This window comes from Furipterus horrens, unplaced genomic scaffold (assembly GCF_987537825.1).
Source record: "Furipterus horrens unplaced genomic scaffold, mFurHor1.1.pri manual_scaffold_2, whole genome shotgun sequence".
Lineage (NCBI taxonomy): Eukaryota > Metazoa > Chordata > Mammalia > Chiroptera > Furipteridae > Furipterus > Furipterus horrens.
In genome coordinates, this window is record NW_028327172.1 from 144,123,073 (window position 1) to 144,148,544 (window position 25,472).

Genomic DNA, 25,472 nt, shown 5'->3' on the forward strand with positions numbered 1-25,472 from the left:
TCATTAAATATTTTTGGCTTTCTCCTTATATATTAATGGAAAGACCTTTTCAGGTGATCTCACTAACTCGTGCCTATAGACAAATGTTGAGCTATTTATCTGTCATAACTACAACGACATAAGTATAAGTGGGTAGATACTTATAAATAATGTGGTGACAATTTCAGAAATTTACTCAGCTATTCAAAGACATTTAAAATTTCATTATTCTTTGAAAAGAGAATTGTAGGATTGCAAAAGTAGTTTTAGTTTTCCTTGATCCTCTGACAGTAGATTTGAGCCTGCATCATATGCCTGCTTAGCTTACTGAATTTAACAGTATTCTTTTGCAGCCCCTCAAATTTTACTTTTCCTAAAAACTTGTCTCTGCCGTTCATTTAGGAAGCTTACATGTGTGCTGTCTCACAATTGCAGTTCCCATTTTTAGAGACTTCATATAAGTGGAGTCATATAGCATTTGTCCTTTTGTTTGGCTCTTCACCATATAGCTCTCACTTTTTGCCCAGCCTTGTGGTGTTTTTCCCACAGCAGACTTAAGTGGACCCCCTATCCAAATATATAGAACTCTTTCTTCATGTAGTTTCTGCTGTTCTGTCCTACAAATTTTAGTTCCCTCAGCCTTCTGAATTCTGATTTCTGTAATCTCAATTCAGTGAGATCATGGTTCTCTTCTTGAGATCTTCTTGGCAACACTGAGATCCAGAACTGCCTTTAGGCAGAAAGCTGGTATTGATATCTGGAAGTGCCTCTAGGTAGAAGTTGAGGCAAAGGTCTGGCTTATCTAATTTGTATTCCTTCCTAGAGATCATCATTATGCACTCACTGCCTGTGGTCTTGCATACTAAACAGTTACCTCAATATACAGGGGTTGACAAAAGTAGCTTTACAGTTGTGAGTATGCAAAACACAGTTTATTCTTGTATTATTATTTGTTAATTATTGTTTATTTGTATTACAGCTATAAACCTACTTTTGCCCACCACTGTAAGTTTTACATATGTTTTTCTAGTTTTGTAATTGTTTATAGTAGGAGTACAAGTTTGGTTTCAGTTATTCCATCATGACTAAAAGTGGAAGTCTTGGTCTCTTTTTTCCTCAAAACTTTTTTCACTCAGAATGAGCCTAAAGTGCATAATTTGTTATTGCTAAAGAAGAGAGTCTGTTAATCTTGCTTGAAAATTTAAAGAAACTTGTCAGTGTACAGGTTTTGAATTGTGTCATTAATAAAAATTAAACTTCTTTACCATATTTTCCCTTGTATAGTAGTCTGTTGCCTGTTATAGTTAAGGAGGGAGGCGGGGAGCTGGATGTACTACTGATTAATGGTTACATCTCATATTTTTTAGACCTAAGGATTGTCTTCGATCTATTATGAGGAGGGTGAACCATAAAGATCCTCATGTTGCTATGCAAGCTCTGACTGTGAGTGATTTTATTTTAGGTTCTACCACAAAATTACCTGCTGAAATTGAGCCCTTTTAACATTGAAATTTATGCTTTTAGCTTCTAGGAGCATGTGTATCAAACTGTGGCAAAATTTTTCATTTAGAAGTATGTTCAAGAGATTTTGCTAGTGAAGTAAGCAACGTATTAAACAAGGTAAGGAACATTATTCCCCCAAATGAATTAAGACAGTCTTTTTACTTCCTATTTTATTGTTCAGTTCCTCACATTTGTATCACAAAGACTAACCTGTGGGTTTTTTTTAAACTCTTTCTAGGCCTTGTCTATCTAATATATATGTAAATGTTATATTTTGCTGAAGACTACACATTTATAATAATGAAAGTTGGTTTTTTAAAGCCAAACTGGAGTATGTTTAACCTCTTTCCTTGATCATTCCTTTCATCTAATAGGTAAATAAGTGTGTTTCTCTAGCTGATTAAATAATACCAGTTGATTTCTAGGCAGTTTTTGTAACCATTTTTGTAGTCACAGAAGTATTTTCCCAATGTAGAAGTGTTTCAAAATACTGCCACAATATGGCACTGTTGAGTTTCATCTTGATACAAATAAGGCCACTCACTACCTGACCATCATCAATGGATTTTAATACTATGCTATCTGCTTAACCAAATGGAGAACGAAGAATTCAAATCATGCAATTTAAGGACTTAAAAATATTTAAGTTACTAAGTAATATGTGAGTTTTCCCAGAAAAATATGTGCATTCTAAAAGTAATTATTTCTGGCTTTTGTTCTGGGGGTGGGGAGGATGCATTCTGTATCGAGAAAAATGTTAAAGTGTTAAAAGGAAAATGCCTTTTTTTTTAAAATGAGTATATCAGGTTTTTATAGAAAACAGTACAGAAATGATATAAGAATTTAAAATTCTGTACTTCTTTTCGAACATGATTATGTGATAATCTTTTTCTTGTTCTGCTTTAAAGTTAAGTTATATTGGGTTGGTCAAAAAGTTCATTTGGTTTGTTTTGTGAGGTGGCTCTAGTAGCGCTTAGTTGTCTTTAACCTCACTCAGAACAATTGTCTTAGATTGTGTTGTGACAGCTGTCATATCAGCGTACATTAAAAAACAAACAAACAAAAATTGGTGAATTTTTGTGAAGCTGTCTTAATGTTAAAGGTGGAAGAAAATACCCAGCATTTTTGGCATATTATGCTTCATTATTTTGAGAAAGATAAAAATGCTACTGAAACACACAAAAAAAGATTTGTGCAGTGTATGGACAGGGTGCTGTGACTAGTTGAACGTGTCAGAAGTGATTTGCAAAGTTTGGTGCTGGAGATTTCTTGCTGGACAGTGCTCCACATTGGATAGATCAGTTGAAGTTGGTAGTGATTAATTGAGAACAATTAATGTTATACCACACCGGAGATAGCCAACATATACAGAATATCCAAATCAATAAAGTTATTGGTGAAAAATGAAAAAAATGTGTCTTTTATTATATGGAAAAAACTAAATGGACTTTTGGATCAACCCAATATTTAGCTATTTTCTACTAATTAATAACCATTCTTTTAATGTTCTGAATATCCACCAAAATGTACCACAGTTTATGAAAAGATGATGTTTTATATAATTCAATTGAAGATACAGTACTTAGTACTTGTACTTAGTAACATGAACAGGTATTTTGAAAACCAGCTATGTATAGAAGAAAGGACTTCTCTTCATAGTTCAAATGTTTTAGAATGAAACTACTGGTTTTATACTTTAGGTGAGGTATTTTTTAGAAGAAATAACATTTCTAGAGATAATGACATGCAGTGGACCTCAAATCAGATCTTATATAATTAGGCAACTTGGGAAGAACACATAGTAATGTACGTTAAAAGTCAGGAATTGGGAATAATTATTTCCCAATTTATTATTTATTATTTATTATTTCCAACTTATTTTTATAATATTGGTCTTCGGTGAACAAAACGAACTGCTTTATCTTCCTGATGTACAAAACTTTTCTGTTTGCAAAATACTCTCAAAAGTTCTGTCTTTCTGACATCCAAAACAAGTTATTACATATTTAATCTGTGTGAATTTGATGTGAGGTATTTATTGTTTTTTCATAGTGTGAAAATAAAATGTTTCTTTGCATAATTTGAAATCTGAATCAACGTGAGAAAAAATTATATCAATATATAACCTGAGGTACCAAAAAAGAGAACAAAACATAAAATACTAATTATTCCATTGTTATTTACATTTATAGCCATTGAAAAAGTTGCTGGGAGCGACGCTGGCACTTTTGGGAAAATTTGTCAGCGTTGCTCACAGCGACATTGGCACTCAAAGGGTTAATAACCAACTATATTTTTTTTATATATTGTCTGTAACTAGGGGTAATAATTTGTGATTTAAAAAGAGATCTATAACATTTCATAATTTTTATGTGTAATGTATCTATTAAATCAATGGCCAGCAAATCAGTATTTTTTTATTAATTTTTTTATATTTTGGTATGAAAACATTACTCATGCAAAAATGAAATAAACCATCTAAATGACTTAAAATTCAGATTTGGATTACTAATATTTCTCTATGGGCTTGTTTTCATAAGAACTGATTATTTCAGTTCTTATTAATTTTATTAATTTTTATTAATAAAATCTTATTAATTTTTTCTCCATTTTTAGGGTCATCCTAAAGTGTGTGAAAAATTAAAGGCTCTTATGGTTGAATGGACAGATGAATTTAAGAATGATCCACAGCTTAGTCTAATATCGGCAATGATTAAGAACCTCAAGGAACAAGGAGTTACATTTCCAGCTGTTGGCTCTCAGGTATTTTGGAAAGTTGTATGTGTCCTACAGTTTGCTTTTCTAAAGTAGCCATGTTTATTTGAAATTTTTTTTTTTTTTGAACTCAGGTAGCTTTGGAATTTTTGTTAATAATAATAATCTTGCATTTAGAAGTGCCAGAAAAATATAGTGGAATATTAATGTGTTCCAACTTCTGCTTTCCCGCTATTTCTCCTTTATAAATGAATTGCTTTAACATTTTGCCATTAAAATTTTTTAATTTATTTTTAATAATATAGGCAAAAGTACTTTATTATATCTGGTAATACAGTCTCAAATGCTCTTAATGCTATATCATTTTATCTACAAAGAATGACAACTCAAAAATAAAAATTCCTTAAAATTGAAGGATGAGTATAGAAGTTCTTTTGATTTTGAAATCTATGAATACCTATGTTAAAAGTGGGAAGGAGATAAAATAAGGTCAATAGGAAAAGCACGTGAAGCACCTTTTCCCTTAATAAAAACATCTTTTTTCTTTCTCCTAGTAAATATGATTGACTGTAAGGCTTAACTTTCCTTTTAAAAAAATTTATGTAATGAGACCAGTTTCTAGTTTATGTCATTAAAAAATCAAAAGGTATCTCGTGCTCTTTTTCTGTTGTGGATAACATACCCAGCTAGTCAATGGTGTTTTAAAGTGTGTGGTAATTTACACTACTGGCTTGCCTCACTGTATGCATTGGGTGGTATAAAAGCATGAGCACAGCATCAACTGTGGATGGCTCAAGTTTGGGGTTTTGACAACTTCAGGGAGTCATGCAGTGATTCATCCAGATTTACCTAGACTTTCTTCCCAAGGTGCTTCTAGTTTATCTGTGTACTCTTAAACTGTGAGAAACCAGAAATATACTTGGTAGAGGAAGGAACGAAGGCTATTTTTCTTTTTACTTGAAAAAACTTGACTTATGAATAGTTTTATAATGATAAATTATATCTTTTAGAAGTATTCATTCATAATTGACAGCCCAGTTTTACTACTCTCAGAATAATTTCCAAAATTTATATAATTAAGGAATAATTTTATGCAGAATAATCTAATAGTCTTATAATAAATTTCTGGACAATAGGAGCAGTGTTCAGTTATCAAATTACATTCACTACAGAGAACCAAAGAATGTAGATGCTTAGTGGAACTGTAGATTCTGTACCCTGAGAACCTATTCTAGAGCTTGTTACTCAGAATGTGGTTCATTGACCATCATCATCATCACCACCTGGAAGCTTGTTAGAAATGCAGCATCTCAGGTGCCATTCCAGACCCATGGGTTTATTATCTTCATTTTAACAAGATCCCCAGATTATTATGTATACACATTGAAGTTTGAGATGCACTGCTCTAGAGTACAGCTTTCAGTGCATGTGAAAACTGCATATCCATCCACAGGGACTTATTTCTTCTATAAGAGGAAGAATTATATATTTGATATATAGTATTGTTTGGTTATGGTTAACCCAGAATCTCAGGTAGTTGTGAGAGCAACTTTAGGAACTCTAATATAATCCCCTCATTTTACAGATGAGAAAACTGAGACCCAGAATGGTTAAGTGACTTGCCCAGGGCCACAGCTAGTAGTTGACAGAGCTGGAAGTAGAACACAGGCCTCCCGACTCTCAGTCCAGTGTTCTTTCCACTACATGATCCTGCCTTCTGTTTGATATAGAGGTTAGTGGATATGTGTCTGTCTGGACTAGGCTTCAAAGGACCAGAAGTGGAGTGAACACTGGCAAGAGCATTTATTGATTGATTGGCATAGAAGTTAGTTTACTCGCCTGTTCAAAAGATTCAGAACATAGATCAGTAACAGTAAAGTTAAGAGTTACTTTTCTTTTCATCTAGGTATATGTTATAAAGTATGTAAAAGCTAATTCCATTATAGGTGCTATCTTTTAGCCACAAGAAACATATAAAATACAAATAAAGTAAAATATGGTGAGGTAGAATGGTGAGTTTTTTATAGTAGATTCTGAAAAGTGTATCATTGAAATCCATGTTTGTAAAGGACTTAATGTTTCATGAAAAAAATCTATCATCTAGGCTCAACTGCAGAAATCCCTGTAGGTTTTGAAGTCACTTAGTTGTTTGTCATTACATTTAGTTAGATGAGACCTTTGTTAACATACTTAACAGAAACCGTTGAAAATATAAGAATTTTTAAAGTGTATCTTTTAAATCCTAAGTACAGAAAATAATATAAAAATATTAAAATGCTTTAGTCACCTAACTTATTTTTATGCTGCTGTGTTTTGTTAGCACTAATTTTTGACAGAGGAAAGCAATGCTACACTGTTACTGTATTTAGCTAGTTAATAAAACAAGTGTCATTACTACACTTAGAACCTGGTGATAGAAAGGAACTTTGAAAAGTGTGCAGTTCAGGACTGCAGGGCTAATGCAATTTTCTGCTTTGCCTTCTGGACCAATAGAGATTTCTTCATAGACCACAAAAGATCGATGTCTGTTTTGTGAAATTCACCAAAATATGAAAAAAAATTGTATACATTATAAAAAAGATTGCCCCTGACCAAGAGTACTTTCAATTTTTAGAGTCACATGATTAAAATGTTACAAGAGGTGGCTCAGAATTGTAAGTGCTTAAAATTCAATTCAGTGAACTATAAAAAGCTTTTTTCTAATCAGCTTTTCTAAAAATAAATGCTTTGTGCATTTGTTTGACATTATAAAATATACGAAGTGAAAAATACAGAACTGTATTTTACTATCATATTTTGCCTTTCATTTACTCAACAATAATTTAAAAATTAGGATTCCAATTTTTTATTGGTTGCTCTGGTAATTACAGTATACATTTGTAACTTTTTACAATCTATTTTGACTTAATATTGTATTATTTCATGTAAAATGTAGAAACCCTGCAACAGTATAGGGTCTACACTTTAGCATCTTATACTCATCTAATATATGACATCTATTCTCCTTACATACATTGTAAATCCCAGAAGACAATGTTGTACTTTTTGTTTTAAACCCTGAATGGCCCTCATCTTAACTGTTTTTGGAAGCTGCATGTGTTAATTTAATCCTCCTAACATCCTATAGTGCGTAGGTGCTATTACAGTAGTCCCTCTCTATATTGTGGTTCACTTATCGCAGCTGCACTGTTATCGCGGATTTTTCACTATATTGGGGGATTTTGCGGTACTGTATACGTATGTTGTTAAAGTTACGTAGGTTTAAGAGTGTAGAATATGTTAAAGAACATAAGTCGTCGTCGTCGGCAGCCGTCCGTCTCGAGAGACGATGGTGTAGCTTCTTAAGAGTCTATCTGCACCGCTGAGAATGGCTGTGCAGTTCGACTCGGGAGTGACATGGTATCTGTCTCCTCCCGTGTTGAATCGACATCTTGTGATGACGCTGAAGCTACAGAGCCTGGGCAGGGTGATATGGAGGGTCTGCTGTTGCCCATGCAGCAGACCCCCCCCTCTCTTCGCAGCTGAAGGGTCCAAGGGAAAGAACATAAGTAGTGTTTATAAAAGTGTGGAAAAGCTTAATAAGGGAGTGGGAAAGGTTAATAAGGGATTGGGAACAGTTTATAAGTGTGTGGGAAGGGTTTATAAAGCCTTAAAATGTATATAAATACTAAAATAAATGTGAGGTTCCTACTTTGCGGATTTTCACCTATCGCGGGAGGGGGGATCTAGAACGTAATACCCACGATAACTGAGGGAATACTGTAATACATCTATATATATGCTAACAGTTTCTGGTAACTGATAGAATGGTTGAAAATAAGACTGGTAAAGATAGGCTGCAGTCTGATATGCCTTGACTGCCATGGAAAAAGTAAGAGGTCAGCGAGGTTTAGAAGCTTATAATTCCATAAGCGTGAATCAGTTTACATATTTATTTACTTGTATACTACCTTATTTACAAAATATGTTTAAGATGGACAGTAATAAATTCCCAGAATTAACTACCTCTACTTTGGTTACCAAATAGTATAACTCTATGAACATTTATATTGTTATATATAAATATGGGTCTCTAAAGATAGCATCCTGACTTTTGATCTGGAAGCAAGCAATAAAGTATAACTCCTAAATACATACTTAAAAAATTTTTTTAACTATCTGCCCTCTCTCAGCCCCTTTTCTGGTTTTACAGTTTTTCTAGAAATTTTAGTCCCTAGTGTATTTTGGTTTGTGTACTGCCTGCTTTTAGTTTAATGTCTACACAAATCTGCAACAGTGTTGTTAAGCTGTTGGCTCTTCTTTTTTTTTTTTTTTTGAGCAGTAAAGCGAGGAATTTATTCATGGGTCTGCAGAGCCCAGTGCACCCTCAGCCAGGAGAATGTGCACCTGTTGGCTCTTCTTAAGTGTGCAACTGCCCTGAGTCCGTTTTCTCTAATGCTAACTCCTCTCCTCAGGCTGCTTCATTTGGATTTCTTTATTCTTAAGAAGCTTGTCTTAGATTGACAAGAAGGTTCTTGCACCTTTGTAGATTAGATGGGGTAGGAATATTGGAGATCAACCGTCAAATATTGTATTTCTTTTTGTGTGTTAGGCTGCAGAACAAGCAAAAGCCAGCCCAGCTCTGGTAGCCAAGGATCCTGGTACTGTGGCTAACAAAAAAGAGGAGGAAGATTTAGCAAAAGGTATGTCTTTAAGTTCCTGATGGTGACAAGAAGATAGGTCTCTTAATACTTTTTTTCCCTGAGATATTTTAAAATAAAAGAAATAGGACTTTACAGCTAAAGCTGAAGTCTACTTTGTTCTCCTCCTCAGTATCACTTCTTTCCTCTCCTCTCCTGAGGCAACATGTATGTCCTTCCAGTCAGTATTTTTACTACATAATTTACCCACAAACACTCATAACTTGTACCAAACTTTTTGTGTCCCGCAAAATTTGTTTTCATAACTAATATACTCTAGGTATCATCTACCTACAACCTGCTTTTACATACAACATTTGAGATCTATTCATGATTAGACATATAAACCACGTTTGTTTTAAATGCTATCTAATATTCCTGCATATTAATAAATACGTACTATAGTTTCTTTTCCCTGCTGGTAGACATCGGATTTTATGGTTTTTATATCTACTATAGCAAGTATGTTGTATTAATATCCTTGTGCATGTTTGGCGGCCATTTTGTGTGACTGAAAGTGAAGTATTATTGGCTCAAGGGGTAGGCACATTTTCAGCTTGGCTACATAGTTTTATTTACTCTTCCATCAGCAATATATGAAAGCTATTATTATTTTTAACCTCCTGACAACAATTGGAATTGTCAGAGTTTTAAGTTTTATGAATCTGATAGGCTTGAAGTGATGTACCATTATTTTAAATTTTATTTCCTTTTTTACTAGTGAGGTTGAGTCCTTTTTTGTGTTTATTAGTGTTCTGATTGTCTCTTTTTCTGTTGAGTCTCCTTAAACCAAAATATCTAGAAAGTCTTTTATTTTGGATGCAAATCTTTTGCCTGTTATATCTATAGTAGATATCTACTCTTGATTTTTGGCTTCTGCTTTAACTTTGATAATGGTGTGTTTTATCAAACAAATTATAAATTTTGATGTAGTCAAATTTTTGCTTTTCTGTTATTTTTGCTTTTTTATGTATTAAGGTATTTTTTTCTACCCCAAGATCATAAAAGATTTTTTTCTATATTTTTAAATAGTTCTAAAGTTTTATTTTCTCATTAGGTCCTTTATTGATCTAGAACAGAGGTGGAGGTAAGAAGGGGTTAAGGCTTGTTTGAAAGCAGGGTAATCAATCCCTAAAATGACATTGCAGAGCCTGAGTGGCATGTGATGATTGATGGCTTGCATTGGGGGAGGAGTGGTAGAGATAAAGGAGATGCATTTGAAATCTATTTGGGGGAATTTGTTAGGTGAGTCTTTAGTTATTTCTAAATTTCAGTTCCTAGACTGATTATGTAAGAATTATCTTTGGAGCAATAAAACACTGACTGGCTCCTGGCTATGACCTTTGAGTCTCTTAGTAAGTTCCCAATGAAGCTTGAGACTCTTGACTTCCCAAGTGATTTTGATTATCATTTTGGGAACTTAAGCTATAGGAATACATTAAAAAGATAACAAAATATATCTGCAGCTAAAATTTTAAAAATGGATCTAAGAGTTTTTATGTTTTTATTACCCAGAATTATTTAAATTTTATTAGTTCAATAAAAATTGTCATCAGGCTGTTCAATTTTTTTAGTTTATTTTTTTGAACTTTCAGTTGTGAATGAATGAATAAAACAGATGAAATTATTTTTGTTCATTATATTATGTCAGGATATATTCTAGTGTCCAGTTACACTGTTGAGAGAATACTTTTTACCTTCAGATATCTTTTTGTACTTTTGGGGGTTATTGACTATATTAACATTTTGGGTCTCTTTAAACACATTATTTTCTAGCTATTGAGTTGTCCCTGAAGGAACAAAGGCAGCAGTCCACCACCCTTTCCACTTTGTATCCAAGCACATCAAGTCTCTTAACCAACCACCAGCATGAAGGCCGGAAAGTTCGTGCTATATATGACTTTGAAGCTGCTGAAGATAATGAACTTACTTTTAAAGCTGGCGAAATTATTACAGTTCTTGATGACAGGTGATGGAACATTCATATGAAAACATATAACATGTTACTTCTGTGTTTCATAATATTCCTATTGAATGCTGTCACCAGATACTATTAAAAAAATACTGACCCAGCTGTCTTTTTTCTTTGTATGACAGTTGGTTGCTTTGGTTATGTCATACTAGCTGGGTTTTTGTTTTGTAGTGTAAATTTTTTCCTATCTATAATATTTAAATAGTTTTAATATTTTTGGAGGTGTAGTTTAATCTATCTTTGGTTTCATCTAACATTAGTAAAACAATATTTTTAGAAAATATATCAAGTATGTATATGTATTTATGAAATTTGTAAGAAATACAGAATATAGTGAATTTATCATTTAGTGTATTTTGAACAATTTCATTTTATGTGGAGTTATACATTTATAGGAGAGGTGGTTTAATGCGTCTGTCTTTTACTAGTTTTATGATTACATGAAAATTGTTACTAATAATGAACTACTAAACCTTGCAAATGGTTTTTAAAAAGAAATTCAAATAGATTTAAGGTTATTTCTATAATATTACGCTATAATACAATTTCTTGAATGGAAGAAAATGAAGTTACATTTGAACTGTTTTGCTGGAAATTGCACAAAACCTTGATTATTCATTCATTTAAAATACATATTGAGAGCTTGCCAGCTTTTCTTATACGAGACATTGGGATACAGTGGAGAACATGGGTATGCACCTTGAAGTTTGTTCCTTGTGAATGTTTTGTGCTATAAATAGTATCTGTCATGTCTTTTCTTGTGGGGAAAAATTGCCTGATATGTACTAGATAGAACACTGATTTAGAATGGGCATCTTGATTAAAATCCTACCATATATCTTATTAACAAAAGATTCTTACTTTGGAGCCCGTAAACCACCTGAAGTTGGCAGTTCTTAAGAGCAGGGGCCTGTGTTTTGGGCAGAGAGGTCAGAGCCTTATATTAGATCCTCAGAACCTTCACCAGCCTTCTAAGAGATAAAGAACTGTGTTTAAAAACTTTTTATTTTCTTTGAGGCCTCATCTCCTATTTGTAATAATGATACATTCATTTCATTCTTTAGTGGACTGTTGTAGGATTTAAGTCTGGTTAATAATGTAAGTTAAAACTATGAAAGGGAAAGATTTATAGAAATAAAAATCTTTGTTATATATATTTTTGTTTGTTTGTTTGTTTGCTTCTTTCTCATAGTGATCCCAACTGGTGGAAAGGTGAAACTCATCAAGGCATGGGATTATTTCCGTCTAATTTTGTGACTGCAGATCTCACTGCTGAACCAGAAATGAGTAAGTATCTTCAAGTCTGTCGATGGATGATAATCAGTAATCCTCTTCTTAATGAAAGTTGAATAAATTCAACTTTCTGGAGCAGGGACTTTCAAATGTTAGTGCCTTCAAGATGTTGACTAAAAAGGCAGCTTCCTGCTCAGTAGATTATTTACCAGAAATCATGTAAGAATTGCAATCATTTGTCTACCAAGATTATCTTCAGAGAGACTATGGACTTTTTCTTAGGAAAAAACATAGATATCTATACACACACACATATATATGTAGATATGTGCTATTGTAAAAGTGCACATTAAAAAGTGTTAATGGAACTTATGCATTATGTATTTTTATTATTATCAGTTGACAAAAGTGTGACAAAATGCAGTGTAACCTCATAGAGAATTCTTATTCAAGGGTGAGACCATTTCTTTAATGTTGTAGCCCTCAAACTTGGGAGCTGTGGCCTCTAAGCAACAATAATGCTATCGTAAACCCTCATTTCATTTTCAGAAGTAGCCATAACTCATCATATAAATAGTTGTTTGGTTTCCAAATCTTTGCTGACTAATAGAAATAAAGTAGAAAGTGGGGCCAAGGAAAAAGTGATATTACTGACCAGGCATGATAGTTGCAGGAGATGTAACTGGCGGTAGCTTATCAAAATGTTGGTAGACAGTTGACTGTATTTCTTCATAATCATGTACTTTAATGAATCTTCATAATGAGTTTGAGTCATCAGGATTAAGGCATAACCTGCCTCTGTTTAAGGAAACAGAAATATAATCTAGTCTAGAAAGATTTTTGTTAGTGATTGAAATCTTTAGAATTTTTGTATATAAGTCAGTAAGCTACAGTTATCTGACAGAATATCTTAGCTCAGCTTATCTGTCTATATAATGACAGGTAGAAGAAATCAAAGTTATAAACTGCAAGATCCTTAGATCTTTTTGAGTTTACAAGAATTTTAAAAAGAGATCTTTGTGTTAGTCATTTTTGTGTTAGTCATCTTCTTATTTCCAGTAGTACAAGTACTGAATCTTTTCCAGAATGCAAGCTATATATGTAAGTATTTATACAATAAATATGTATAGAGATACGTAGATTAACAATAAGGAGATACATTTTTTTTAAAAACATAAAAACACTTCTCTTTCAAGAGACGGCTTTAACAACAAATCAGATATTAAGAATCTTCGATAAAACAATGCCCTCGCATAATTGTTGCCAGATTGTTTTTTTGACATTTTTATAGAGACAGATTTATGATACCCATTCCTCTTTTAATAGAGTTCCTTATTGTTAGAACTCAAAGAAACATATTGTAGAACCTTTTTAAAACGGCAGTTGCATACTGTGCTGACTTTTAGTCTGGGCTGATGGTGGTGCTTATTTTTGTTGGTTTTTTGGGGTTTGGGTTTTCTTGTCCTGAATCAACTGTTGGGAAGGTAAAATTGCCTTGGACTTCTATTCAGGATGAGCTCCAAAAGCTCATGTAGATCATCTAGCCATCTCATCTTTTTCCTCTTATGTAGCATTGCAGCTCTAAAATGAGTATTTCAGCTCATTTCATGTGTTTCACTGTGGACCGCCTAAAAGAGAAACAGGAGCAGCAGAGCTTATGTAATTGTTTTAGTTCTTGAGTTTGGAAAACAAGTGCTAGGGTGATCCTTGCAGCATAATTTTTTGTGAGGAAACAGAAACCTACTTCGCTTAATGTGTCAAGTAGAAATACCTGGCCTCCTTAGCTTGCTTTTGTTTTGGAGATGCAGTTAAGATATTGTGAAAGCACTTTATCTTTTGTATATATAATAGTATTTTTATATACACACATAATGTTCATATACACATGTACACATAGTAATAGTATTAGTTTCTATGAGAAAAAAAACACTGCAAATTTGTGCATGGTCAGCTGTTAGGATGTGAGTCTACCATGTGTCTCTTACGCGTAGCAGACAATACAATGGTGCTCTCCCAGCTTTCTGCTTGTTAGTAGCTCAGGATATAAGAAGCAATATGTATAGCAGATATTTCTTTTTTTATCCCATGGGAAAATGAAATCAGCTGAAACTTTTTGAAACTTTTTTATATGCAAACTTTTGCTTTATGATGATTTGAATGGGATGAATCAAACTTTGCATTTTATATTAAATCACACAACACAGAATATGTAAGTGATGTGCTTGCTTGTTCTCAGAGTGAAATCACAGGCCAGATTCCAGTAGTGTGGGCTAATACAGCCAGATAGATTGGCATTCAGATCCAAGCTTTGCCATTTATTAGCTTTCACCTATGCAAGAATTTGTAATCTTTCTAAGCCATTGTTAAACATCTTATGAAGTGAGCACATCTCATAGGAATGTATTATAGATTCATTGAAGGAAATATAATATGTATTCCATTAAGCACATTAAATAATTTAATAGATATTATTTCTCTCCCTTAATTCTACCCCATGTCCACCCCCCTTTTATCTTGATTCTTAGTAGTTTTATGAATACTGATAGACCATGTTGATACAAGGATAGAAAATTCAGAGAGGAAGTTCTTTTTGTTTAAGCTGTATTGTGCCTGGGTATTCTTTTGGAGAAAGTTAATTGCTGTATTAATCATATCCTCTGTGTACCAGTTAATTAGTTATATTGACTAGATTTTTAAAGTTTGCTTTGTTGAACAAGAGAAATATGTGTTTCTGGCCAATGGTTTGTGGATCCCTTAATCAGTTTTTTCATTGCAAAGTATAATGTAACTAAAAAAAAACAACAAAAAACCAGAATGATAAAGTGGAAAATTCAGATCCCTGCCAAGGCCACTTGTCAGATTCTCCACTATCTTGGATGTCATTCTCTTAGTAAAAAGTCAGAGTGTCATGCTGAAGAACATACAGCTAGCTTCCCAGTTCATTGCATTTGAAATAGCATGGTCAATCAAATGAGATTTTTCTTTGAAAAAAAATGTATAATTTAAAAAGAGAATTTATCTAAAATTTCACAATTTATGTATGCCAATGTAAAACTTTGTGTTTATCAATTTACTAACCTCTCTTGTATAATAGGTGATTAGTCTTTTTTTTTTTTTTTTTCAGAAATATACATCTTATTTTTAGTAAAGTGTCTTTTATGGAAAATGTAAAAACTCTAGAAGAAAAAATTAAGAAATCTTGATATGAATCAATGTTCTGTCATTATTGCCTAAATCTGCAACCTAATTATTCTTCAAATTGAGTCTCTCAGCTTGAGGAATATTTTAAAAACTCAAATTCTCTCTTCGAACTTAAAGTGTTTTCAAATAGAATTTTAAATCTGTTATAAGGAAAAGATAAATATTCCATGTTTTACAGTAAAAACGGAGAAGAAGACGGTACAATTTAGTGATGATGTTCAGGTAGAAACAATAGAGCCAGAGCCGGAACAGGCCTTTATTGATGAAGTAAGTGATTTCCTCTATAAAAGCACTTAATATTGGGTATTGACGTTGAAATGTTTTTCTTGTCTTCTTTTAAAAAATTAATGCATGTATTTTGTTATTATGAAAAATGTAAATATAGTCCTGTTCTTACCATGTCAGCACATGTAGTTGTGTCTCATTATTTTAAATTTCTGCTTAATATTTTATACAACGGATATATCATGACTTGATTATTCTGTTGTTGGACACTAAGATCTTTTCAGTTATTTATGGTGTTTTTGCTATTATAAACACTATTTTGAGATTTGGGGGGAGATATACTTAAAAGAATGCATAACTTTTATTTTACAATGTCCACATTTAAAGCTCTGGAAATTATATTCCTGGTGACATTTTAAACTTGTGATGAAAAATGAGATGTAATCTTTAAAATCTGTGAGGGGATTTATAGATTTTCAGCCTTCTTTTGGGGGAGTCAGAAGCAGAAAGCTGAAAAGAGTGCTCATTTAGAGAAATAGATTGTAGAAAACTGGTAGGAGCATGGAAACCACCTGAGTCAGGGAAAGTTAATTAGCTGATCGTATTAACTAAGAAAATGCATGTAAGGTCAATTTAGGGGTCTATCTAGATACCTTATTTTTCTGATAGTAGGTAATTTCAAATAGAATGTAGTATTCTGTACACACAACAAAAATTATTCATGTGTTAGTTGCCTTCTTTTTTAGATTACTTACAATGAAAATTATGAATCTTTTACATTGAACAATACCAATTTCAAAATATAAAATTCTTTTGACTTCAGAAATTTTCTTATATGCTGTGTCACTCTCACTCTAGTAATTTATCTCTCAGACTGTTCTTTTACTTATAGTACAGAGTTTTTGTATCGGGTTAAATAAGTACCTTGCTTTGAATTGGTAGTTTTTATATTATTTATCTAATATATCTCAGTTTAATAGAATAACCATGTAAAAACCATGCATGAAGAAAAGTTTGTAATTATTACAGTAGTATTCTTCGGTATGTGAGCTCTATATTTTTATTTTTTAAAATCTACTTATAAATATTTATATAATGTATAGAGATATTTATGTAATAATGGTTTCATTAATCCCATTGGTTAATTACAACAAAAGATTCTGAAATAGATCTAAGTCGTTGCCTTGAGATGCCTCCTAGCCTTTCCCACATAGGAGAATAGAGAAACCACACACTGAAACATCAGTGGAAAGGAAATGTAGTCCTTTTGGCCCCACATAGAAAGAGAACAGCTGTAATATAGCTGAGCTATGCCTTACTAGAACAGCTGTTGTACTCACCCTGGGGGAGAAGTAATAACTGAGTTGTTAGTCATAAGTAATGCCATTTTGAGAGAGAGGTTACACCTGTTAGCATGTCAAGGCTACAATTGCTTCAAAACAAAGTGTAATTAACTAACATGGCATAAGAGATTGAAAAACTCACGTTATAAGTTTAAATGTAGTCCTGTTTCTTCTCATGTAAGAGGATATCTGTAAGCAGTTTCAAAAACAAGTAGGTAGAGCTTTCAAGGCTCTAACTTCACATGGTACTTAGATATTCAATACATAAAACCAAAATTGGAGTCTCCATATCTGTGAATTACAAAAATTCTCTATCCATTATCTAATTTACGAAGTGAGTACCTATTGTTGCATAATCTGTTGCTTTTTATATTAACTATTTCATTCCTGTAGGATAAAATGGACCAATTGCTGCAGATGTTGCAAAGTACAGATCCCAGTGATGATCAACCAGATCTTCCAGAGTTACTTCATCTTGAAGGTAAACCTTGTTTTTCATTTACCTTGCAAATAAAGGAAAATTAGAGGTCATATCTACTGTAATGTACAGAATGGTTTGTATTTCAATAAAATAATGAGTAATATAAAAAATATTTACATTTCTCACTCTTCTATGACACAGTCTTACATTTATATGCCATTTAAACCCTTGGTAGAGTTCACATTCTTATACTTTTCTATTTTATTCAAAATATTCATTTTTTTTTCAACATTTTAGAATGTTGTCAAATAAATATTGATACTTTAATATATTTGAGATCAAGAAAATCAATCCTGGGTTCTCTGGTCTAAGGCTTATTAATATAATTTTTATTACTCCAAATTATATCTTGTATTTCTTAAATTATATGAATCTTAATCAGAGTTTCGCTTTTTTTTTTGTTGCTGTTTTCTTATATTTCTTCAAATTTTGCCATTTTAGCAATGTGTCACCAGATGGGACCTCTCATTGATGAAAAGCTGGAAGATATTGATAGGTAAAAGAACATGCTCCCTCTCTGTAGTATGTAGTTTTTTCCCCTGGAGCTCTGGAAGATATTGATAGGTAAAAGAACATGCTCCCTCTCTGTAGTATGTAGTTTTTTCCCTGGAGCTCTCTGTAAACTGTGTACTGGGATAGAGTTGCCGTTTTATATTATTAATATTTTTGTTTATTTATTTTATTTTACTTCTTAATTTTTCTATTCTGTTTCATTTGATTTACTTTATTTTTTAATGTTCATTATTTTTTATGTGCTAAAGGAATCAGTTCTCATTTACTTGTTTTCTATTAGATTTGGGAATTAGACTAGTCTTTTTTTTTTTTTTTTTTGAGTAAGAATTTATTTGACCTTCACTGTATTAGTCTTTTTTAAAACTAAGGGTTAAATATTATAATCATGTTTGCTATAAGTAGCATTACCAGAGCTCACATGACTCATCTGTTATTATTTAGGGAACCCTAGATAATTTAAAGTCAAGTCACATGTGATAAGCTGTCCTAGCACAGTACCTAAATCGTAGTTTTGATAGCCTTGCAGTTAAAATATAGGCTATTTTCTGGCACAAGGTTAAATTTTTAATAATGTCTGCTTATACCACTTTTTGCTATTTTGCCTGTTTTGATGTGTATTATTGTTTAGAACATTGTATATTTTAAATAGCAGTTTTGTCTCAAATTATTGTATAATATTTCAGAAAACATTCAGAGCTCTCAGAACTTAATGTTAAAGTGATGGAGGCACTTTCACTGTATACCAAGTTAATGAATGAAGACCCAATGTATTCCATGTATGCAAAATTACAGAATCAGCAATATTATATGCAGTCATCTGGTGTTTCTGCTTCTCAGGTAAACTTTTAAAAACTCAAGTATATCATTTTAAATTCTCAAAATGTGAAACTTTCTACAAGTAATGTTTAGAATAAAAATAGATTTTAGAAGAATTTTTTACTTGACAAATACAATGTATAATATACAATTATATCAATAGCTCTTTTCTTTTTAAATTATTTTTCTTCAGGGGTACACATCAGACTCACCCATCAAGTTTTTTGAAAAGATACAGATGCTTTGGTTCCACCCAGACCTGTTTAATCAAAATCTTCAGGAGGGAGGCCCAAACATCTATATATTTTTAAAGCTTTATTGTAATTATCTGCTTAAGAACTGCAGTTTTTGTCTCAGTAAAATTTCTAATTATTATAAGTCCTTCTGGGTATCTACTGTTTTCGATTTTATAGTGAGCTAATCTGATTTCCTCCCTTTGTTTACATAACACATGCAATGCAATACAGAGCCCTTTCCATGTCTTTACTTCAAGCAACTCTTTGAGGAGCTCCTTTCCCACAAACTCAGTGAGTTCCGGGCACAGGGAGTAATTAGCCAGGCACTCCATTTTTTCCATTAGAATGGCACAAACATTGACTAGATTAATTTACTGTGAAATGAGGGACCAGAACCCTGGAGATGAGCAGTCAGTCCTGAGTAATGTGTGGCTAGATGACACCTACTCATCGGCCTTAGTATCAGTTTGAGCTAGAAAGTAAGACAACCCTTCATGTTCAATTTGCAAAGTAAAAAATAATGCATTTATGAGGACTGGAATAGCTGTGTTTACAATGAAGACCTTTTGAATTCTGATGCCTGGTAAGTCTCTTAGGCCTTAACGGAAGTGCTAAGATTATTGTTGTCTTGTCACTTGCTGACTGTATTACTATCTTAACAGTTGATAAGAGCCTTACTTACATAGATAGTAGAGTTCTATCCTCAGACATGTGAAATGGAAGGATATGATGAACACGTACTACAGAAAACTAGAACATGATGCAAGTTTAAGGCTTTGGGAATTTAAGACATCAGTCTCTTTATATTCAAACAAGTAGTTTTTACTTTTATTTATTTATTTAATCCTCACTCTAGGATATGTTTATTGATTTGAGAGAGAGAGAGACAGATGCATCGATTGGTTTTCTCCTATACATGCCCCGACCAGGGATCAAATCCCGCAGCCTTTTGGTGTATGGAAACACAATCCAATTAACTGAGCCACAGATAACAGTTTTTAGATGCAGGGGTAGGCAGATAACGGTCCAAGGGCCAAATCCAGTCCCATCTGTTTAAATAAATTTTTATTGGAATACAGCCATTCTCTTTCATTTATGAATTGTTTCTGGCTGCTTTCTATATTGGTCGAGTTCAGTAGTTGTGACAGAGACTATATTCCCACAGAGCCTAAAATATTTATTCACTGGACGTTTACAAGAAAGTTTGCTGCCTGAATCCTACTTTAAAAAGTTTGTTTTGTATTCAGTAAGCAGTAATTTAAGAAATATAAATTGTTTTTATAAGCACTTCTATAAGACACTTCTTAAACAACCTTTGGTATTCCTTTTAGAGTACTAAAAATACCAATATGAAAAAAGAGTAATATTACTGTAAAGATTTGAGATAAGTTCCTTTACTGCTGGATAGAGATACACAAGTTTAGCCAGTGTTGCCTAAAAATAAAATCATCAGAAGTCAACTTCATTGAAAAATATTTTTTTAAATGCCTGTTAACAGATGTAGCTATAAAAAAGATTTTAGGGATGCAATTGTTCTTTTTGTAACTGAATGCCTCTACAAAGAGTTTGGCATACCTATTAAAAATCTTAGAAAATCTAATGTATGTTTGTCATGAACTGTTCTAGGTGTATCCAGGGCCTCCTCAGAGTGGTGCTTACCTGGTTGCAGGGAATGCCCAGATGAGCCATCTCCAGAGCTACAGCCTTCCCCCAGAGCAGCTGTCTTCTCTCAACCAAGGAGCACTTCCACCATCTGCAAACCCAGCCCTTCCTAGTCAGCAGACTCAGGCTTCTTACCCTAAGTAATTTCATTATTGACTGTTCTTTGGAGTTAGTGCTATTAAAATTCTTAAGTGCCCCTGATCATTTGTAACCGTAAGAACTGGATAAGAAAACTGCGTAATAGATGTCATCACTGATACTAGAAGCTTAGCCCCATTTGTGGTGATGAATGGGTTCTCCAGGAACACCTGCAGTGTTATACTGCTAACCAGCAAGCTCGTCCTCTGTCTTTCTTACTGTCTCATTGAATTGCTGTATTCTGGTTTTAACTCTGTCATAATTTGTTTTTGTTCCTATTTCAATCTATAATGGTACTTGCTAAGGACTTTAATGAAAATTAGTTAATAAGTACTTTCCACAAATTTCATAGAAAGTCAAAATGTTTTTATCATTATTGTTTCAGAATTTATGGTTCTGGGCCATCTCTTAAAGCATCTCTTAAAGACTTTTTTGCTTTGTGTTGGAATTTAGATAAATTCCACTGCAAGATAAATTATTTGAAAAGAGATGGTGCAAGAAGTTATTTGCCCCTGTGGTTCATAGGGCAAGTATCTGAATATAACAGTGAGTCTCTTAGGCCTGAACAGAAGTGCTAAGATGATTGTTGTCTTGTCACTTGCTGATTGTGCTACTATCTTAACAGTTGGTAAGAGCCTTACTACATAGATAGTATGGCTCATTGTTTTGGCTGTTTATTTATAATGCCCTCTATCATGTAGCTAAATGATTTTATATTGTGTAAAATAAATCCCTTTTCTGTTTCATCGTGAATCTTAGCTGAAGTCTTTCCCTCAAAACAAAAGATAGGCTTTAGAGTTCATTAGTGGGTAATTCTAGAAGTCATGATATTCTGACTGAAGTAGAAGTTTCTTGGTAGCACAGGTGCAATTTCTAGAAACCTTTTCTTTAATATTGGAGTTGCCCAGGAATTCTCCTATACTGACCTTACTGTTGCTTTAGTCTTCCTCAAAAGAGTCACACTACAGGGATGCTTAGAGATTTGCAAACATTTTGTGGTCACATCTAGCATTGTGACGGGACCTTAAGAGGGAGGGTAATAAGGAAGCCTATTATGATATCAAAAAACAGGATATACCCTACTGAAAGTAGCTCACACACACACAAATAAGTTAGGTGTAGCTCTTTTGTCCTAGGAAAATGAATGCCCTTATATGGAAAAGAAACAAGTAAGGAACAGCTATTGTCAGAAGATTAGCATGCTACCTTAAAAACCAAATACAAAGTGAGTAGAGGTAGATGTTGAGAAATCAGCCAGTGTGCATGAGCTATATAGGAATCTCTTAAATATTTTAGTGTCATCCCAAAATGCTGCCTCTTTCCCAGCTAGTCTTCTGCTAGCGTGTTACATTCTGCTCTAACCATCTTGGTTCTGGAGATTACTTGAGACCCTTTCTTAGTTCAGGGCCTTGAGAAATGTCCTTGTAAATGAGAGAATCCCTTGCACGGTGTTTAAACACGCTGTGCTGTAGAGCTGTAACACCTTGCTGCTCTTCTGTGGGGATTTTTCTCTCTGCTTTTGCAGTCCGAATGTGAAATATCTGTTGCAGGGCCTGCACTGTATTTCGGAGCCTGACTCTACTGATAACTAGCTATTAATGTCAGCCCTCCAGAAACACATGTGCACTTCAACAGGTGCTTGTGTAGAGCATTTCTTTGATATCTTTCACTGTCTTTGGCTAATTCCTATTTGTTCATAGATTTGTTTTCACTAGAACACCTTTCCACCACCCCAGCAGTGTTCCGGCTCTCTTACTATCACAGGACCCTAGCACACTGTACTGTCTTGTAATTACCTTTAGACTTATCTGTATCCGCACTAAGCTACCTTGAGAGCTGGAGCTGAGTCTCTTTTACCTTTACAACTACACTGTATAGCACAGAATTTTGCACCTGGTTGGAACTCAGTAAGTATTTGATAAATAAGTGTTTCAGATGAGAATTTCAAATGCTGTGTTTGATCACTAGGATATACTTTTGAATTCTTGACAAAGGCTTCAAGGCAGTTTTTAAAAGGATATATAAATGTATAACACTATATAAGAACAATTACACAGGATGGGTCAAAGTAGGTTTATAGTTGTAAGTACATGGAACAGTTTACTCTTGCATTATTTATTAATTATTGTATTTTCCATTTGAACAACCTTTTTAAATTTTTTTGGTGGGCAGGGTTTTTTAGTGGCTCTAGTTCATATCTAGGAGACAGTTCCTTATTTTCTTACGTATTAATTTTGGTGCTAGAGTTGTCTCTTTTCCAGACTGTGTCACCCTAGGATGATCTTACTGATTAATCGGGGAAGATAGCGCGGATGCAGTTTTCTAAACCCACCTGGAGTGATGGTGGTGATGATAATACTCAGGCAACCAAAGCTATATACTTAATTGTCTATTATTCCAAGCATTAAACAAATGATTGGTTATTGAACATTTAGTCTGTGCCAGACACTATGCTAGACACTTGACATACAAGTGTGTTTCTTTCCCTATTCCAGCTTTACTGAGACATAACTGACATACAACATTATGTAAGTTTAAGGTATAAGACTTGATTTGATACATTTGTAAGTTGCAAAGTGATTACCACCATAGCATTAGCTAACAACTACATCCCATCTCATAGTTACCTTTTCTTTTGTATGGTGAGGACATTTAAGATTTACTCTCAGCAACATTCAAATATATGATAACAGTATTATTAGGTAAAATCGCTGTGCTATACATTAAATTCCTAAAGTTGCTCACCTTATAAATGGAAGTTTGTATCCACTGTCTTAATATCTCCCCGTTTTCCCACTTCCAACCCTTGGTAACCACCACTCTACTCTTTTTGTCTTAGTTTGACTTTCTTTAGATTCCACAGTAGGTCATACAGTATTTCTCTTCTCTGTCTTACATATTTTACTTAGCATAATGCTCTCAAGTCTCATCCAAGTTGTTACAAATGGCAGAATTTTCCTTTTTCTTGTGGCTGAATAATATTCCATAGTATATGGGTGTGTGTGTGTGTGTGTGTGTGTGTGTGTGTGTGTGTGTGTGTGTGATGTCTGTATGTATGTATACATCCACCACCTCTTTTTACCCATTCATCTGTTGATGGAGACTTTGAGCATTTCCGCATTTGGCTGTTCTGAGTTATATTGCAGTGAACATGGGGATGCAAGTCCCCCAAAAGATCCTGATTTCAGTTCTTTGTGATATATACTCATAAGTAGAACTGCTGGATCATATGATAGTTTAATATTTAATATTTTAAGGAACCTCCATACTGTTTTCCAAGTGGCTGCACTGATTTACATCCCCACCAGCACTGCATAAGGGTTCCCTTTTCTCCACATTCTTGCCAACACTCGAACACTTTTCATCACTTGTGTTTGATAACCATTCTCACAGGTGTGAGGTAGTGTCTCATTTTGGTTTTGATTTTCGTTTCCCTGATGATTAGTGATGCTGAGCACTTTTTCTTGTCTTACTGGCTATTTGTATGTCTTCTTTGGAAAACTATGGATTCAGTTCCTCTGCCTATTTTTAATGTGGTCATTAGTTTCTTTACTATTGAGTTGTGTGACTTTTGTATATATTTCGGATATTAATCCCTCTTTAGATAGATGATTTGCAGATCTTTACTCTTATTCCATAGGTTGTATTTCAGTTTTGTTGATTGTTTCTTTTGCTATTCAGAAGATTTTTAGTTTCATGCATTCCCAGTTGTTGATTTTTGCTTTTGTTGCTTGTGCTTTTGCTGTCACATACAGGAAGTCGCTGTTGAGACCATTGTCAAGGAGTCTTTTTCCTGTGTTTTCTTCTAGGGGTTTTATGGTTTCAGCTCTTAAATTTAAGTCTTTAACTCATTTCAGGTTACTTTTTTTTTGTGAGTGGTGTAAGACGGGGGTCCACTTTCATTCTTCTGCATGTGGTTATCCACTTCTCCCAGTACCATTTATGGTAGAGACTGTACATTCCCCAATGAGTATACTTGGCTCCCTGGTCATATTAGTTAACTGTTGACTTAGAATTTCTTAGCCTCCATGTGCCTACTGGCTAGTAGAGAAAACCATACAAATAAGTTATAATTATAACATAAAATACAAATAAAGATACATGCAGAGTGCTTTAGGAGCCTCGGGGTAAAGGGAAGATTTCTGAGAAAGTAAGCTCAAGCTGTGTTATTTTAAGTGGAGGGAAAAAAAGTAAGAAAGATTTTCTATCATGAGCAAACCTGTTGCAGTGTGGGATGGTACGGTACCCATATGGAGTTGTGAAAATGCATGTTACCAAAGGATTAAAAGCTGTGGTGGAAGAAGTGAGAGATGTACTTGGAGTTATTGACAAAGATAATGAGTGTTCCTAGGCATCATGTTAAGAAGATGGGGTCTTGTCTGGGAAAGCCTGTAAAGACCTTTAAATGGCAATAAGACAGGTGAATGCATAGTTTCTAGGTGAGAAGCTAAGAGGCTGTATTAGACCAGAAATTATGGGTGTCTAACTGCAAGATATAATGATAGAGATGAAAAAGTTGTTTAGGAGATTAGCAAAAGATTTCATGTGGGTGACAAGGTGGGGACATAGTGCAGAGCAGATATGAGAGAGAGAAGTATTGGGTGAATTGCTGGGTTTTGCCCTTGGTTAACTGGGTGAATGGTGAAACTAAAAGTTGAGATAAGGAATACAGTACAAAGTACAAATAATTACAGTAGTAACTAACATATTAACTAACATATTGTGATGTTTAGTAAATGCTAAGCACTGTATTATATGCTTTACACATATTAACTC

At 33.6% G+C, this 25,472-nt stretch overlaps 1 protein-coding gene across 1 annotated transcript in view; it reads left to right on the plus strand.

Annotated features, from left to right (window-relative positions):
* Positions 1-25,472, plus strand: part of STAM (signal transducing adaptor molecule) — a 60,285-nt gene that overhangs the window by 30,273 nt on the left and 4,540 nt on the right. Inside the window, exons 3-13 of the mRNA XM_090266569.1 lie at positions 1,347-1,422; positions 1,504-1,599; positions 4,099-4,245; positions 8,789-8,879; positions 10,653-10,845; positions 12,041-12,135; positions 15,461-15,549; positions 17,244-17,331; positions 17,773-17,827; positions 18,528-18,681; positions 20,523-20,698. Coding sequence (XP_090122695.1) covers positions 1,347-1,422; positions 1,504-1,599; positions 4,099-4,245; positions 8,789-8,879; positions 10,653-10,845; positions 12,041-12,135; positions 15,461-15,549; positions 17,244-17,331; positions 17,773-17,827; positions 18,528-18,681; positions 20,523-20,698 — 1,260 coding nt within the window. The remainder of the gene's footprint in view (positions 1-1,346; positions 1,423-1,503; positions 1,600-4,098; positions 4,246-8,788; positions 8,880-10,652; positions 10,846-12,040; positions 12,136-15,460; positions 15,550-17,243; positions 17,332-17,772; positions 17,828-18,527; positions 18,682-20,522; positions 20,699-25,472) is intronic.